The 19021-nt window shown below is 36.9% G+C and overlaps 4 protein-coding genes across 5 annotated transcripts; 3 read left to right on the top strand and 1 right to left on the bottom strand.

The window, feature by feature from the left end:
• The first annotated feature begins 763 nt into the window (after window positions 1–763).
• On the top strand, window positions 764–4289 carry LOC128865118 (uncharacterized). The gene is made up of 2 exons (XM_054105111.1): window positions 764–2979; window positions 3098–4289. Exons 1-2 carry the CDS (start codon window positions 889–891, stop codon window positions 4130–4132), a joined length of 3126 nt encoding a protein of 1041 aa, XP_053961086.1. The 5' UTR covers window positions 764–888; the 3' UTR covers window positions 4133–4289.
• LOC128865154 (GPN-loop GTPase 3) lies at window positions 4233–16099 on the bottom strand. The gene is made up of 3 exons (XM_054105215.1): window positions 15979–16099; window positions 15245–15909; window positions 4233–4468 (listed from the first exon to the last, which is right to left on the bottom strand). The coding sequence occupies exons 1-3, from the start codon at window positions 16021–16023 to the stop codon at window positions 4300–4302; spliced, it is 879 nt and encodes a 292-aa protein (XP_053961190.1). The 5' UTR covers window positions 16024–16099; the 3' UTR covers window positions 4233–4299.
• On the top strand, window positions 4908–14230 carry LOC128865137 (glutathione S-transferase 1-1). Of its 2 annotated transcripts, XM_054105156.1 has the most exons (5): window positions 4908–5861; window positions 8251–9239; window positions 9357–10172; window positions 13294–13435; window positions 13503–14230. In XM_054105156.1, exons 1-5 carry the CDS (start codon window positions 5304–5306, stop codon window positions 14061–14063), a joined length of 3066 nt encoding a protein of 1021 aa, XP_053961131.1. In that variant the 5' UTR covers window positions 4908–5303; the 3' UTR covers window positions 14064–14230. The 2 variants fall into 2 exon arrangements, with proteins under 2 accessions (XP_053961131.1, XP_053961141.1); XM_054105166.1 differs by lacking the exons at window positions 4908–5861; window positions 8251–9239; window positions 9357–10172 and adding an exon at window positions 12821–12930 and having other exon boundaries at window positions 13503–14225.
• Window positions 16100–17378: 1279 nt separating the features above from the next.
• Window positions 17379–18938, top strand: LOC128865149 (uncharacterized). The gene is made up of 3 exons (XM_054105202.1): window positions 17379–17517; window positions 17590–17859; window positions 17920–18938. Exons 1-3 carry the CDS (start codon window positions 17477–17479, stop codon window positions 18506–18508), a joined length of 900 nt encoding a protein of 299 aa, XP_053961177.1. The 5' UTR covers window positions 17379–17476; the 3' UTR covers window positions 18509–18938.
• Window positions 18939–19021: the final 83 nt, after the last annotated feature.

A 19021-nucleotide genomic window follows, 5' to 3' on the forward strand; every position in this document is an offset into this window, starting at 1 on the left:
ATCAGCTGGTCTACTGATATCAACTTTAATAGATTCGCCTTAAGCCGGACCTTGTAATCTATTATCCTTGCTCAAACCGGTTATATCAACTCAAATGAAATAAACAACTACATAAACTTTCTTTGTAACTCGAAAATTTCTTAGTGTTCTTTCAGAGGTTAGTGATATATTAATGAAAGTAAGTATTTCGTACTTCTGCCAATAAATATTGGCAGACGATTGTACCATAACTCGAACTACTACGTTTTTTTGACTTTCCTCCATAAAATTAATATTATTTATAAGACTCAATCGAATCATAAAAAACGTGTAATAAAATCGTTATATATTCAATTTTCATCAGAATCGGCTTAATATCATAAATAGCTTGGTATGTCTAAAACGTCCCTAACTAAAAAAAAAACGAAAAAGCTTTTTATTATTATTATTATTATTATTATTATTATTATTTATAGGAGATATATACAATATAACCCTCTTAATTAGAACATTGGCTACTAGGACCTTTTTAATTTTTCCTGTATTGAATAAAGTTATATTCTGCGACGAATTCCGGCGTTCCTACATTATCAAAATAAGATAAATTAAATTAGTCGAGTTTGTTTGCTTTGCTTACTAGTTCATATTGGCTTTGGATAAATAGTATTAATATGGAAGAAGAGCAAAAAATTGAACAGTTTGTTTTTATAAAAATATTATTAAACAGCATGGAATCTTTTTAATCGATAGTAACATCGGCACAACTCCACAACACTGTCCGTTTTACTATCGAATATGCCCTTCAAGTTGCCGGTACTGAAATAAATAACTTTTTTAAGGCCTCGATTTGAAAATATTCGTGTGCAGAGAAATTTATTTTTTTACAAATTATATCGATCAGCAAATTATATGTTGAAAATGCTGCAAACTAATTGCAACGACAATACCTTGAAGAATGAACTTAATATAGAGGAGCGCATGGAGGAGTTGAACAAATGGCAGGAAGAACAAAAACGTCTGCTGGATAAGCGCCAGAATATGCAACGAAAAATGCTCGGTTTGGAGCAGCAGAACATGTACGAGAAAATGGGTATATTTCTTGACAACGACGTAAATGGAAATAACGTGGGGGATGGCGGCGGTGACACTTCCTCGGATCTAGCGAACAAATATGGAAATAAAGAAAATTTAGAGGTTGACAGAGAAATCACAGAGATGGAGAATAGATTATTTGAAGGTAGCAATAATAATCTGGTGAAATTTTCAAATCTAATGAAATTGAGTCATATTTACTGCAATGACGAAGAGCTCGAATACAAAGAGGTAAAACCAAAACGACCATATCTTAAACGCGGTGAAGGTATAAAACAACGTTACAAAATCTCACCTGAAGCGTTCCGACTGAATAACTTGCCACGTTATAAGTACGCTACAACACATCCAAAGGTTAAAAATCTACAGCGACGTAGGCTGGTTCCCAAAGCAACACGTGTACAGGATAATAAAAATGCAAAACTAAAACCAGTTGATGCTGCTGAAGAAATAAAAGAACGGGATCTTAATGAGAAGCAGTTTCAACAAATATCCAAATCAAGATTTGTTTATAGCTCAACACCTGACGAAAAATCAGCGAATGCTAGGCTGTCGTCGCCAATTTCTATTACTTTACCAAATGTGGGATTATCTCAAGGTGCAAATGGAGAGTCCAACACAAGTGAGCATAATGAAGAAAATGAGCAGGAACACCTAGTTGAGCCATATGCCGCAATTACATGGTCAAAAGTTCTCGACCCACAACAGGTGAAGCCAATTAAGATAAAAGAAATACGAGCTGCTTCCGCTAAGTCTGAAAACATGGAGAAGTCTGGTAAGAATACCAATATAGAGGATGAAAACTTAAGCATTTTTGAACTTCTTGAACGACAAGCAGCTCAGGGAACAATCGACATGAACTCTAGCTGTATGAGAAAATTTTTGGATCATAAAATAATTTGCGAAGAAGCTGAAGAAAACGAAATTGATATACCTATAGACAAACTATATGCAGATACAACTTTGCGGCCTGCAGTCGAAGAGGTTTTAAGAGGTGATTCAGATAACGATGAGCATAATAGTTCTGATGAAGTTGAAGAAAGAAGTGTGCGATATCAAGTGCCTATAAATTCTTCTTACATGAGCGATGAACCAAAAAATGATTCAACATTAAATGTTGATAAGGTGGATCTACATGTGCACTTCTCCGAAGAGAATACAACTTGTGAATATGATAACGGTGATAGTATATCAGAAAGCTCACTAACATTGGATGAAGAAGTAGCTTCAAATAAAAGTTCCGATTTATTCCATCAGTTCAAAGAAGCACTCTTTAGCGCATTGCTTGGCAAGAACGATGGTGGAGGCACCTGTATAGAACAAACGCATCCACCACCATCTGCCCTAACGCAGGAACTACAAGAGAAAAGTAATATAATTAAACTACGATTGGAAGAGCTCGAAAAGGAAATAGCCGCCTTCAGAAGTAACAATATGGAATTAATACGTGCCAAACAGGAATATGAAATGGAACGAGCACATTTTAGCCAAGAGCGCAAAGAAGCGCTAGATCGTTTGAAAGACGATAAGATTCAAATGGAAATGTATCTGCACGACGAACGTATTAAAATCGAGCAAGATAGGCGAAAGTTTGAACATCAAATGCGCGTCCAGAAACAAACATTGGTTAATAAAGAGCGAAAAGAAATAGTACGGCTTAAGGAAGAAATCGAAACGTTGCAGGTGCAGTTAAAGCAAAAGGATCAATTGCATGCATCTGCGCAGGCCCGATTGCGTGTGCAAATTCGAAATCTGGAACGTGATCAAAAGCAACTATATGAAGACATCGAACGATTAACCAAGGAAAACAAGCGTTTAGAAAATGAAAAACATAAACTTGAACGGGAAGGCAACAACAAAATGCTCATGGAAATAAATAAAAACATTGCCAAATTGGCACCGAAGTTGGTAGGTATATTATTATTATTTTTAATTTCTAACATCGAAAAATTTAATTAATTAATTTAAAAATAATATCGTCTTATAAAAAAAAGTTTGCAAACGTGCTAACACATTTCTATTTTAGGCCACTGTCAACGCATGCAATATAGAATATCCCCATTTGAATAAAAGCACTTATAGCAAAAACTTAAAATCTACACACTCGCCGCCGATAATTCAAAAATCAAATGGTAAAGCTCAACGTGTGCTGAAAGGCCCACCGAACACTCGGAACACGAGCAGAACGGATTTGACTATCGATGTAGAAAATCCTTGTATTTTACAAACGACAGGAATGCCCAAACATCATAATGAGACTGATGTTGATCTTGCCGATGACGATGATGACGAAAACATAATTTCCGAACTGCAATTGACACAGGACAGTAGAAGTGGTAAAACCTTACAAAATTTGAACATTTCTGAAGGAACGGTCGTTTTGAAGCACGATAGAGGTAAGAATGAGAATGAGAAAACGAATAAATTGGAATCTGCAACTGTCAACTTTGGGGCAAAAGCAATTGGAAATAGCCAATGTGGTACCGAAACAGGTGAACATTTTCGACGAGAAATTATCAATTCAGATGGTAGCCGAGATATTTGGTATCCGAATGGCAATTTGAAGAAAATCTCATCCGATGGATTGCATATACGGATGCTATACTTCAACAAAGACATAAAAGAGACTAATGTCGATGAGGGTACAGTTAAATATTACTTCGCTGAAACAAATACCTGGCATACAACATATCTGGATGGATTAGAAATCTTAGAATTTCCCAATGGTCAAACAGAACATCGGTATAAGAATGGAGTAGTCGAAATTCATCTTCCTGACCATTCTGTGAAAATAATAAATCCATCGGAAAAAGATAAACTAGAGGAGTGGCGTTTTGCTGATGGGACAAATCTTATACAAATGCGAAACGGTGATAGGGTTTTGATACTACCAAACGGTCAAAAGGAAATACATACTAAACTTAATAAACGTCGTGAATATCCCGATGGCACTGTGAAGCTTGTTTACCCAGACGGAAGTCAGGAGACGCGATACTCCAATGGACGCGTGCGATTGAAAGATAAAGACGGCAATCTTGTAATGGATACGGAAAGAATCTAAATATGAGGTAGTTATTTCAGCAACACCCTTTGTTAATTGTAAATTAAAATTGTAAAACAAAATAGAAAAATTAATTACGAGTATTTTTATAAAAGAAATATTGAACATGTTTAATTTGAAATTTATTGGTAAATATACTTATAAAAAATGTTTTATATTCACGGGCTTTAAACTATTTTCGATTCGTCAATGGGATCGTTTTCCTCTTCTGGTGGGTCGAAGTCGCGTATTTTCACATCGGCATCTTCTCCATATTGTATAACGTTGTCTATTTGAAGGAGTAAATCCTGTATGCTTTCCTCATCGTCAATATTTAACGGAACGAATCGAACAAGACTGAAATTAATTTAAATAAAAGAATCCGATAAATAATTTGCATATGTACGGTCATAGAATAACCAAAACTGTAATAATATATCAGTTTGGGGGAAAAGAAATATATTTTCTTGCTAGATGGCTGTAGTGATCGATATCTCGTAAAGTATCGATCAAATAATTTAAAGTTTATGCTCGCTGTCAAGGTGACATTTCACGCTAAAAAATTATTTTGCTGTTTTTTGTGTGTTCCATTCTATTGTGAGTTAGAGAAAATTCGATACATTTTGCAAATGAATGGTGCTCATGATGCCGATACTGTAACAGCTAATTGTTGATGTTAAATAAAATGTCGATAAAATCACAGAAATAATCGAAGTTGCACGGAATTTTTTAGTTGTGGCATCGCTCAGGAGCTAAAGATCGATCATAAAACAGTTTTAAACCCATATGCGCAAACATTTTACACAAAAGTAATGGCTTCCTTTTTCCTGTGATGTGCTGAGTAATCGTTGCTAATGTTTCAAGTGAAGTCTACACTGAGATTTGTATACTGCTCATTGCAAACAAATGAGAATTGTATATAATATTGTTGACAAAATAACACGTTAGTGTGGTAGCACTAACATTGCAGCCAACTTAAGAATTGAGGATTAGTGAGGCCATTTTTAAGTGCGAAATATTTTGGTGTTTCTCATACGGGTTTCTAAAAAATGTAATACACTAAAAAGCCGAAATCACTCTGTTGTACTAAAAAATTGTGGGATTTCGTGAGTGTTTAAAACAGAGGATAAAAATATAAACAAACTGTGATTCTAGAGGAAACTAAACATCTTGAAATCTAATTATTGCGAATATGTCACAAATGGACACATCACAGGTGCAAATGGTGCGCTCCGCGAAAGGCATCGACATGTTATGTGTCGACAATTTTCTATATCATTTTGTTGATCGCGGCAATAAAAGATGCCGGTGGGTATGCAATAGGTTGAAAAGTAAATACCAGCCGTGTAGATCACGAATAGCCACTGTTATTGTTGATGGCGACGAGTCTCAGCACAAGGTAGTACGAGTAACAAGTGAACACACGCACGAACGTTGTTCAGAAAAAGAAATATCCAAGGTAGTTGAACGAAAGCTTAAAGCAGACATTGCTGGCAAACCGTGCACGCTGAAAAACAAGCATCTTAAATACAAACAAGATTTATCACTGGAAGAACAGGAAGAAGAACCTATTTCGAGTATACAAAATGATGAGGGCATGGAATCCGATGAGTGGCCGGCAGATGATGAAAATGACATGTATCCTAAGCAAACTAAAACAAAAAAGCTAACTTTCGAAGATACTAAAGCTTACGAAGGAGCTAATGATGATAGCAACCTTCAAGGAGGAGGATACTTTATCAACTTTGATGTACGTATTTACATATATTTTTTTACTCCTAAGCAGAAATAAAATAAATTCTTCATTCAAGACAAACCAAATTTATACAAAATTTCTGTACTTTTTTCTGAAGTAAAACATACAAATACACTCACTTTGTCCATTAGCCACCGATCACCTAATGGAACAATACCACCGCGTATAAATTCGCTTTGATTAAAGACTTGAGTTTTATAGAACACAAAAATGCTTTATCTAAAACAAAAATATTGCCTTAGTCATAGATATCCCAACTTTCTCCGCGATATAGCGCTACATTCAAGGGGAAGGTGTATTAGAGTTTCCTGGGATTGGTCGCAGAAACGAGAATAATCAGTGGACTATATCCCGATCATATGCAAATGGCTACGCAGTCTGCAGAGCCTGTGAAAATGCCCGTGAGCATTTTGTTGACGTGATAACGTCTTGTAATTCGATTTAGACGGCTGCACGCACGAAAAAATGCGTCGTTATCTTGCTCAATCGTCGTTACCTTGCTTGAATTGCAAGCGAAAGCGCGGAACTAACGACAAAGAGCACAATCGCATTCGGCAACGTTCGACATCTGGCTCTCTCCTACTTGAGTGAGCATATATGTATATGTGAATGTAATGAACCATTTCTCTTGAGAATAGGACGATGATAGGAAAAGTAGGAAATGAAAGGAGGTGTTTCGAGTGTAATGTGTCTTGAAAAAGGCAATTCGATGCCATTGCCTCTTAGTGTTGTTGACTTATTAACGTCTGATGCACAATCGAAAGTGAACATATCTTTCATGAATTTGATAAATGTTTCGTCATTTTTCACGTTTGTCTAAATGTAACTTGACCTATTCCATTGCGATTCCATTTACCTCCTTCTCTATATCCATACAAAATATCTATCAAATAAATAAAATTATTAACGTCTGATGCACAATCGAAAGTGAACATATCTTTCTTGAATTTGATAAATGTTTCGTCATTTTTCACGTTTGTCTAAATGTAACTTGACCTATTCCATTGCGATTCCATTTACCTCCTTCTCTATATCCATACAAAATATCTATCAAATAAATAAAATTAAAATTTTGTTTTGAAAATTGCAACCATTACATCAGTATTTTCTTATGACGTTGTCACGTGAAACTATCGTTGTTGTTGTTGTTGTTGTAGCAGCATAAACATTGCCCATACTTATATACGGTGAATGCTGCTGGAGTGACAGTCCTTGGCCGGATATAAATCCGGGTCGTTTCGGTAACGTAGAACCGGCTGTCGTGGAAACGACTGTGTTAAACTATCGTCAGTAAACCGACTTTACAGACAACCTCTTTTTTATCCTTGGGGAGGGTTAGGAGTCTTTTAAACCTCTTTTGGTTAAACCTCCATTGTTTGGTACCAGCAACCCCTCCTTACTCCTAGCTCTTCTCTTCTAAGCATCTCCTTGATGGTGCGTTGTCCCATAGCAGGGAAGAACTCGGATCTTATTGATGGGGAGACCGTAGCCTCTCTCGCTAATGCGTCCGCTACTTCGTTCCCAGTTATACCCCTGTGTCCTGGACTCATATTAGGCTGGAGCGATTGTGCGTTCCTAGTAGATTCAGTTTCTCAATACACTCAAGTACCAGTGAGGACTTAATCTTTCAGGATGAAAGAGCCGTGCCTGTCGCTCAGAATGGTTATTCGGTCATTCCGGAAATGTCTGTGTAATGATAACCTGCATATTGTGTTGCCTATGGGCTCCTTTACACACTAAGGAATATGTAAGTTATGTTAGTGATAATAACTGTGTAATAACTGGTTATATTTGGTTAAAAGCTAAGAAAATCTTTCCCACCAATCAGGAAACCACAATTGCATATGTAAAAGCAAAATGCTATACTGAATAATCTTCCAATAAATGCTTTTGTAAATGTGGTGATTGAAATTTTGTAATTTGTTCTTAAATACATATTTATATAATGGGATTTTACATGCTTTATAGAGTGTTTTGCCGAACTCCTCCTCAGATTTGTGGTGTGCATTTTGATGTTTTTCCACAAATGGAGGGGCCTACAGTTTTAAGCCGACTCCGAACGGCAAATGATTTTTTATGAAGAGCTTTTTCATGGCAGAAATACACTCGGAGGTTTGTCGTTGCCTGCTAAGGGTCGACAGATATTAGAAAAGCTTACTATCATTTGGTGTTGCTTGCACGGAGATTCCAAACTGTACTTCTGAATGGTAATTACGCACCAACCCATTCGGCTACGGCGGCCTGTTGTTTTATGTGTATATATTGAAATATGTAATCCTAGACAACTATATAAAGTTCCCATAATTTCTTGATGTGAATAGAAAATCCTTCAGCCAAACTATTTTAGTCTTATAATATTTGTTTTCTATTATTTTACCTGTAGAAAGAAACGTTATATATGCTGAAAACTGCACTTGGACGCCAAATGATATGCGTGGAAGGGTTTCTTTACCGTTTAGAATCAAAGTCTATCACGTCGAGCACTCATCGTTGGGAGTGTATTAAACAAGATCCTCAATGTAAGGCTCGTATTCTTACCGAGTATCTATCGAATGGCACTCATCGTTTAAAGGATCGTCAATTGGTAGATCACAATCACGACGGTTATACTCCATGGAAACTAACCAAGCTACTTCTCAAGAACAATATAACCGTACTAACAGAAAATGGCAAGGAAGATAAAGAGTTCCAATCAATTGAAGCACTGGAATTACCACAAAACGAAGCTTGTACTACACTTTCCAATAAACCCCCGAAAAAGCGTATAATAGAAAGTTTTAACGCTAAAACTCAAAATTCACCAAACGAAATCGGTAGCTGTACCCAAGCTAAACCCAGACGACTCCGAACAAAGGCAAAGCCCGTGACCTACACCTATTCAGCTGATCCTCTCGCTGCACTTTCTACCAGCACAAAAATTGACTCGGATAAAGCGAAATTCACTTTTTTACCATCAGCAAAGGGAAATAAAGTGCTCTGCCTGGACAATTACATTTATCATTTGGATACGCGAAGTCCTCGCAATGGACGTGCGTATTGGACATGTCTTTTGCGCCGTGACAAGTTTTATAAGTGCAATGCACGTGTTACGACCGAAATGACCAACAAGGGTCCAATTATTGTTCGAGTTTCTGGAACGCATATACACTCCGATCATTCGCAAGACATTAAGCGGCGCCTATGCAGAAGCTTTGTGGTGCTGAATGCTAAGAAAGCGGGCATTAAAAAAGAAAATATACTTAACGAATCTGGCAATGAGTTAAATGAAAAATTTAAAGAGATAGTAGAAAAGTCCAAGGAAACCATTGAACTTAGTATTGGACGATTATGTAAGGAAGCAAAAGACAAGGATGAACAAGCGACGCTGAAGAGGTAAATATGTAAATATAAATGTTATTAATATGCATAGCACAATATGATTTTATTTCAAATCGCGGTTATGACTATTTTTTTATATATATTTTTCATTCAACAAATGCTTTGCACTAGCTCAAAATGCCTCGCTTTAGATGAGAGTACTGTTTCCAGCTTCTCCAGTGTTTTAGACTCCGATGATGATCACCTAGATAGTACAGCTATCCTACCTACAAAATTAGAAGAGATGCGGCAAGGCACCAAATTGCATTGTGCATACGACAACTCCGAAATAGTGTCAACAATTACATGTGAAAATACACAGAAGCAAGAAGTAATCTTCAATTCCACATACGAAGATTTGGTAGAGGAAATGGCGGCGGGAGATGAAATGGAAGTAGAATATTTGGATATAAATACATATACAAATAATGATGATCACTTGGATATAAGTGCATGCGCAAATGATAACTATTTAGGTTTATCGGCGAACCGCCAAAAAGCTCTATTTGAATCAAGCTTAACTCTTGACACGGAAATGAATCTGAACAATGTGTCAACTTTGCGTTCAGCCAAAGGCGGTGAATTATTATGTGTTGACGGTTACATTTATCATTTGAAAAGTACGCAAAATAATCGCACTTATTGGTCGTGTATAAAATGCAAAGATCCCGAGCTCAACTGTAAGAGTCGTGTATCCACAATCACCGTGAATAATGAGATACGCGTTTTTCGAACCACCAACCATCATACGCATGCCGTGATTGAATCTGACATTAAACGTCGTTTATATAACGAAATACAAAATGACAAAAACGTCAAATTGACAGAGCAAGCATTTGAAGGGTCAATTGATGCTTTAAATGTAAAATATACAAAAATCTTGGGCAAAGATTCTAGTACAAAAAAAGGATTGGATAACTTTGATACGGAAATTGACGATGCAATAGGGTAAGTAAAATATCTGCCTATATGCCTAAATATACATATATCGCTTTGTAACCAGCACTAAACGTGACATCGCTCAGAAGTGAGATACAGAAATTTAGAAATTTTGTGTGTTCTTATTTGATTATTCGTATACCGCTTCAAAATCGATTCCTCTAAATTATTTATTGCTTTTATAATGAAACATTTGTTAAACAAATAACGGTTTGCGAAATCTAACCTTAACCCTTGTGCATCATTCGACGCGAATAATCTCCGAAAAAAACTCTCTCTTACCACCAAGAACGGAATACTCCGCAATAATTTATTTATTATTACTAAAGTTTCAGGAAAATAATGGAGTGAAAAGTCCCGGGCCTAACACATAAATGGCACTAGTTTTATTGCATTCACTTCTTTTTCAGTTCGTACTAGTCTTTCAAAAGCAGCGGTTAAAATTTCAGGATATTCTATTCACTAGTTCGTCAGTTATTGTGCTAAAAGTGACGCTACTTTTATTATTTTCAAAACAATGGATCAAAAAAAGCTTGAGTTTTAATTTTACACTGCTTCTTGATGGGGAAAAATATCGTGCAAGCAAAGTGCTTGAAAAGTGTTATGGGGACTCCGCTGATGGAGCAACAATAAAATGATGATTTGTTGACTTAAAACGTGGTCGTAGAGACACCGATGATGCACAACGCAGTGGACGTCCAAATGAAGCGGTAAGACCAAAAATCGTCGAAAAATCCGCAAAATCGTTTTGAATGATCGAAAAGTTAAGTTGTGTTAAGTTTAGCTGACAAAAGATATACAAGAACATGTTGATGATTCTAAGCAATGGCAAAACTACCTGAATAGAACTTCGAATTGTTCTACATCCCCCGTATTCGCCAGATTTGGATCCCGGTGACTACTGGTTGTTTGCAGACCTAAAAAAAATGCTCAGTGATAAGAAATTTTGCCCGAATGAAGAGGTTATCGCTAAAACTGAGGCCTATTTTGAGGAGTGGTATGATTGCGTCGTTTTTCATGGAAGTTACGTTGATGAATTTGCCACTACTTTTGAATAAAATAAAATAAAAACGTGTTTTTTTTTGTTAGGCACGGGACTTTTCGCCCATGTGTTAATTTTGGTAATCCCGTAACATTATTTTTCATTAGAACAAACAGTAAAAGTTTTGCCGACGCAAGATTATATGAACGCAAGGTATTTTGAGTGCATCGCGTATTTCGAGCGGTAATTCCAAAGGGCTAAGAGCGGCCCAATTTGACATAGAAAATGATAAATTATAAAACATATAAACCTCACTCTTCGATGTTACACAGTTATAATTCTTACCACTTTTTTTCTTGTAAATTTGCAAATGATCGCAATTACGGTTCAGACTCGGCCACCTTACTATAACCACCCAAGTCCAACTTAAATCAGTTACTGAAACGAATTGAAATTTAAGAAGTGGTAAACTGCAGTGGGTGCCGCAGTAGCCGAATAGGTTGGTGTGTGATTACCATTCGGAGTACGTAGGTTCCAATGTCCGTGAAAAACCAAAATGAAGAAAAAGTTGTGTCTAATAGCGGTCGCCTCTAAGCTGGGAATGGCAAACCTCCGAGAGTATTTCTGCCATGAAAAAGTTTCTCATAAAAAAATATCTGCCGTTCGAAATCGTCTTAAAACTGTAGGTCGCTCCATTTGTGCAACGACATCAAGACGCACGCTACAAACAGGAGGAAGAGCTCGGCCAAACACCTAACAGAAATGCCCGCGCCAATTATTTAAAAAAAAAATTTTAACTGCAATAGATTTCCACCGAAAGCAAATCTACCAAAATATTACAACTAGAAAGTTATAAACCAATTATTTTCAAAAACACATCTCTATTGCAATTTCACTATTCCTATCCATTTAGGAAGGGAAGCAGATGTTGGGTCTTTTCAAATTTGAGTAAGTTTATATTTCGTACATGAAATGTAATTACCGACTCTATCCTAACGCCCACATTCTTCAACATTTTGGCGACTATCACAAACCTTGATCAAATTTCTTAATGACCAGTCAAATTAGGTGTTGACGCAATTACTGAAATGAATTGCAATTTTACACATTTCTAGATATTAAAGTAAACTGCAAATTTGTTTGTTGTATGTAGTTACTTCTGTATGTTGTGCTTAGCCAGAATTATTTATATGTACATGTGTATTATGTGCATTGCTTGAATTTTAAATTCAAGTGTTACTGCCGTAGCCGAGTGTGCTTGTGATCAGCATATTGGTTCTTAGCTTGAAAGACGTGGTTTCGAATCCTACTTAAGGCATGAAACATCAAGACATTGGAAAAGCTGGGAGGGACTAGCAATTGCATTTGTGGCACAATATCAAGATGCACGCTACAAATAGGAGGAGGAGCTTGACCAAACACCTAACAGAAGTATACGCGCCAATTATTTATCTATTGAATATCAAAACACTGAATATAAAATATTTCCCCCTCGTAAAAAGCATTTATCTCTTTGGCACAGGGCACATGTATACCACAAATGGGAGCAGAAGCCGGGTCTAAACCTGTCAAGCTTGCATGCGTTACACTTGCATTATTCATGTAAAACCAAATTGGTAAAAGCTTACTAAAGCTTTATTTAAAAAACTAGAAATAGACAAAGCGGCAACTAGCATCATTTCGTTTCACAGCGGCGTTGTTAGTTGGCTGTTGTCATTGCTCAAAACAAGTTTTATATTGCTGGTGCGTTGGAATTACTTGTACTTTTCAGTTTGTGCCTGTAAGGTATGTGAAATGATTTTCACTTTCTAATAAAGTCGAAATGATAATAACTGATGGTAGATTTGTATTATAGACTCTAAAAGGTTCTCCCCTGCACTGGAAACCTAGATATGGTTCCAAAAACTGCGAGCTGAAACTTGTTTTTTTTGTAACAGAATTGCATGCCACCTGTGCAGGCGGCAAAAAACTAGTGTAACATGTTTCAAAATAGCTAAGGCATACACACAAATCATTTAATGTGGAAGTGATTTTTTTACTGTAAATTTACTACTCGTAAATTATTGCAAGACATATCTACAAAATTAACGACTAAGCTCTAGAAGCGAGATATAATCTTCTAATATTTTTTTACTTTCCCACCTTTAGTATGACAATGAAATTGTATGCTGTATCCGATGGTCCACCATCGCTAGCCGTGCGCATGGTGCTCCACGCTCTCAATATACCCTACGAACTGGTTAGCATTGACTTTATCGCAGGTCAACATATGACAGATGAGTATGCCAAGGTAATTTAATTTTCAACGTGTAAATTATTAAATTATTATATGAGACCTATTTTTTCTGACTTTACAGATGAATCCCCAAAAAGAGATTCCGGTTCTTGATGATGATGGCTTTTATTTACCCGAAAGCGTCGCCATTATGCAGTATCTATGCGATAAATATTCACCAACCAGCAAACTATATCCGCGCGAAGCAACTCAACGTGCCATTGTAAATCATAGGATGTGCTTCAATATGGGATTCTATTATTCTGCAATTTCAGCACATAGCATGGCACCCATATTCTTTGATTATCAGCGTACCGATATGAGTTTGAAAAAAGTCAATAATGCGTTGAATGTCTTCGAAACGTATTTACAAGAAGGGGGCACAAAGTATGCCGCGGCAGATTTCCTAACTATTGCCGATTTCGCTTTGGTCTCGGCCACTTTATGCTTGGAAGCAATAGGATTTGATTTATCAAACTATCCATTAGTGCAAAAGTGGTATGAAACATTTAAAAAGGAAAATCCCGAATTATGGGAAATCGCTAAAAGTGGAATGCTGGAAATTGCCGAATTCGAAAAAAATCCACCTGACCTTTCACATATGAATCATCCATTCCATCCGACTCGCAAACCGAAAGTATAATAAGTTTGAAGCATTTGGAGCTTGTAACAGAAATCTTGTACACTTTTAAGTGTTTTTCGAGCCGAAGTTCTTTAAAAAGTTGCATAAAGCTTTGTTTTTATTATAATATTTATATTTTATTGATATTAAATCATTTACGGCATAAAAATACAATATAAACCATAGTTTATATATTCTATACATTAAGCCAGCTGTTATAGGTGGGACATAAAACCCGATCATCCCCTGTGGCGCATATATGTATATAATTGGCGCGTACGCCCTTTTTGACTGTTTGGCCGAGCTCCTCCTCCTATTTGTGGCGTGCGTCTTGATGTTCCACAAATGGAGGGACCTACAGTTTCAAGCCGACTCCTAACGGCAGATTTTTTATGAGGAGGTTTTTCATGGCAGAAATACTATCGGAGGTTTGCCATTGCCTGCCGAGGGGCTGCTATCGGATTGGTCAGCAAAGTTAAGTATCTTGGTTTTGTCCTGGATGCCAAGCTTAACTGAAAGAAGCATGCTGTATGCCATCTGTCTATGTGCAGACATCAATTTAGATAGGAATAAGCTGATTGCCATTCTGAGCGATAGCCAGGCCGCACTCCAGGCATTGTTATATCCTATGAGGTTAAGTCCTCACTAGCCCTTGAGTGTATCGAGGAACTGAATTTGTTAGAGACACACATCGCAGCTGACCAATTTTAGTCACAGGACCCAGGGGTATAACTGGGAACGAAGTAGCGGATGCTTTGGCAAAAGAGGCTGCGGCCTTGCCGTAAAAAGGGCCCGAGTCCTTTTTTGCTATGGCACAACACTCAAGGAGAAGTTCAAGAGTGAAGAGTTGCGAAGAGGTTTAGAGGTACAACGAAAACTTATAACCCTCCCTAAGGATAAACTGATAACGTTCACGAGCATTCTCACAGGCCATTGCATATTTCGCAGTCATCTGCACAGGACTGGGATATGCTCAACTGACTCTTTTCGTTTCTGCGACCCAGGAGCTTGACCATCCCCGGAGAATCCAATACACTTTCTCCTTGAGTGTAGCGCTATAGCGCGGAGAAGATTCAGACATCTGGGCCAATTGCAGGCAGAAAAAGGCACATACGCTCGGCCCTACGCCATCTTGAGCTTAACAAATGTTTTACAGCGTGCCATCAGTGATTTCACTAACTTTAAATTATACCTATATTTACCTGAAGTCCTCAATTAAACTTCCAATTGCCTCAGAAAGTTTTCGATGCGTCCGTCCCCATGCCGATTCTTGTGTAACATCGCCCAATAACGCTTTCGGATCTGGATCCAAATAATTATCCAATTGCTTCCGTGCTGACTTACTAAGTAAATCCATTTTACTCAAAACATTAACATGTGGCATCTCCAAATTAGCCATAACACTTAGAGCAGCCATGGTGCCCGACAGAAATTTCGCACCATCAACCATGAACTGAGAATCCACGAGAAAAACCGTGCAAATGCGGAAATTCCAAGACTCCAACAACTGTACTAACTGCTTTCCCATCGATAAATGGGTGAAAAGTTCTATTTGTCCAGGCATATCAAAGAGTATATAGTCGTCATCAGGTTCTCCACCAATATCATTGTCGGAATCATCCGCACCACATAGTTGCTCTCTTAACCAATCCTGGTTTTCTATTAAGTATTCCAAGCAAAATATCAGGCCGCCATTGGGACCATAGTGAAGTTCTTTATCTTCCATTGCATCGTCCAATTGAATCAGATCGCGTATATCGACCAACGGTTGATAGTCAAAATGTTCTGCCGCCGGATCTAGGTTCACCACTTCGATCGCACGTTTTGAATCTTGAGCATGGCGCTGCATATATGTGCAATATGTTGACTGTTTTTTTTAAGATAATCATACTTGTTAACTTTATCTCAAATATTAATTAAGTTAAAATATACTTACTTTGCCACTGCCAGCCGGGCCAACCACAACCTGGGCATACCGCATTTTGTTTTCAATTGTAAGCAGCGAGACAAATTCCCATCAACAAGTTAACAGCTGATTGAATTTTTTAAATTGGCTGCTCTAAATTGTCAAAGTTTGTTTATCTTGCACTTTGTTGTAGTACAGAGCCAAGGCGAATTAAGTACCTAAGGTGGCGCCATTAAAAAACAGTTACTTTATATTTCGCGATTTTGGCAAGTCTGACGTCAGCTCGCAATACAAAACAAAAAAAGTAAGAAAAGTTAGGTGTTTGTGAAAATTCAGTAAATGACTTGGTAGTTTTGTGATTTGTGAGATTTAAACTAATAAAACTAATGAACACGAAATGTCGTATGTTAAATTGTGACAGCACAAATTGATATAAAGTCTCCAAATGCAGTTTGTTTGCGTTTTCATGTGGATGATGCCGTGGTAAGGTAGTGTGTGTTTGTAAGTATAATTTCTTTTGTTTGGCAGTTTCCAATGCTTTCGCCTACTCGTTCTCTTCACAAACAAGTAATTTTCCTATCTTTTGTTTGAATATCCTTAAGTTCTGACGTCACGCTAGTAAATTGGATAATATTTAGATTTTTTGAGGCAAGGCAAAGGCAAAATTGGCGGCCGCCTTAGCCGAATGGGTTGGTGCGCGACTACCATTCGGAATTCACAGAGAGATCGTTGGTTCGAATCTCGGTGAAACTCCAAAATTAATAAAAACATTTTTCTAATAGCGGTCGCCCCTCGGCAGTCAATGGTAAACCTCCGAGGGTATTTCTGCCATGAAAAAGCTCATCATAAAAATATTTGCCGTTCGGAGTCGGCTTGAAACTGTAGGTCCCTCCATTTGAGGAACATCAAGACGCACACCACAAATAGGAGGAGGTGCTTAGCCAAACACCCGAAAAGGGTGTACGCGCCAATTATATATATAAAGGCAAAATTACATAACAAAGAAGCAGACAGGAGAAAAATTAAATCAAAATATAACCAAATTATAAGGTAATAAAAATATATGCATAGGTATATATTATTTAAAAAAGCAAAACTTATTTTATTGTTTTGTTTTGTTCCACTGTTATTGTTAAAACTTTTAAATTCAGTTCCAAAAGAATTGAACTCAGAAAAGATAGTTTTTAATTTCTTAACCCACTGCTCTTCTTCTGTATCAAGAAAACTATGAAAAATTTCTGACAGAAGAACTGGCACAGCAGAATTGTCAATTTTCCGATCATAGTAAACAGTGTTTTCACCATAGACGTTTTCTGCTGACTGGCACAGTCCCAGAGTCCTTGACACAGAATTTCGACACTCTGGCAACGATAACAGAGTAGGAATATTCTAGTACATTCAGCAGAAAAACAAAAACAAAACTAGGCGAACTGTCAAATGCACAATAATAAAGAAAAGCGAGGAATTTAAAGCAAACAGCATTAGACGACTTTTTTTTTAACAAATTTAAACAAAATATATTTATTTCATGCAGAACGAAGAAAATAATTATTGGCGTAACAAAATGCAGTAAGTTGTAATTTTGATATAGTATTTACCAGTTTTATAACTACTTTATTTTAAAATTTTGGACAATAATAGTGGCGCAGAAACGGAGTCGACGACGACAGCTGCAACTGCATCTGGACAACAATCAAGTTTTACTCCATACCAGCAATCAATACAATCCATGCCGCATTTAATGCCTAATCCTTCACTGACACCGTGGAACCTTCATACAATGCCATGGAAAATAGCTAGCACAAGTGTGGGACAAAATAGCGTAATGCAGTTTAGTGCCCAAGTTAACGAGGATGTTCATTGTCGAACAGCTCTTCATCAGAAACGTAAATCAGATATAGAAGTTCAAGTGTAAGTTAATACTGATAGTTCGAAATTTTTTAATAACGATCTGCATATTTTTTTATGCAGACCCGTCAAGCAATTCATTTCAGAAGAAAAAATCACTGCTCATTTTAATGGCCTGCACATATCTAGTGATTACATTCAAAATGATATACATGAGTCTAACAACTCTATGTCCGGTGATGACACACCTAGTACTAGTACCGGTAGATGCTTTACTAATCTCACATACGAAGACTATCAGATAACTGCGAAAGAATTAGAACAAAAATTGCGTAATGCCAGCCGCTTTACTGTGTGTGACCAGTTAAAAAGACTTCAAGAGCAAGAACTTAAATCAAGCTTTTTACCAGAAGCGCTTTTAAATCGAATCGAAAAACCTTGTACCGCCTTGGTGCTTTGGCAGCCACCTCCAGTGCTAGAGTTACTCCATCGCAAAAAAGAAAATGAATTGACTCCACCCAGCAGCGATAGTACAAGTGCAGATAGTTTTGGCACTGCTGATATAGCGGATGCTGATACTATATGCGACGATGACGAATTTTCTGAACATGATCCCGAGTTGGAAGATATCGACGACTTTGTGGACAATAATAATACATGTCGTTTGGATTTTAACAATATGAAAGCCGATCATATGGAGGAAGATTTGTAGTTCAATAAAAGTAACTATTTTTCGGACAAAACGTATTACTGAAAGTAATCTTCCATTTTCTAACGCTACTAATACGGATTTTAATAGGTTTTTTTTATTGCTTCCGTAACGTTTCTTATAAAGCGCGGAGAAGTTGCCACTCTCGGAACTGAAATGTAGTTATGAAAAAAATATTTGTAAACGTACAAGTTGTGGTATAAATGAGTATATGTATTCCAGGAAGCTTTATAACTATAATTAATAATTTTTTACTTATTTTTGTAAAATACATTAAACTATTATAAGGCAATAACGTTTCGTCACAATGATTTATTTATTATCATGTACAAATATGTAAATTGGAATCGAGTCCTAACGACATTTAAACATTTCTATTAAAAGTGGAAAGCTCATTTAAATAAATACAAAGCAAGTAATTTTTGATTGCATAGTTGAGTTGTTTACGTTGTGCTGTAAATTCCTGTATATTTTCCACATATGAAGTCTCCCCACAATAATAATATGCGTACGCTT

The sequence above is a fragment of the Anastrepha ludens genome, chromosome 2 (assembly GCF_028408465.1).
Source record: "Anastrepha ludens isolate Willacy chromosome 2, idAnaLude1.1, whole genome shotgun sequence".
Lineage (NCBI taxonomy): Eukaryota > Metazoa > Arthropoda > Insecta > Diptera > Tephritidae > Anastrepha > Anastrepha ludens.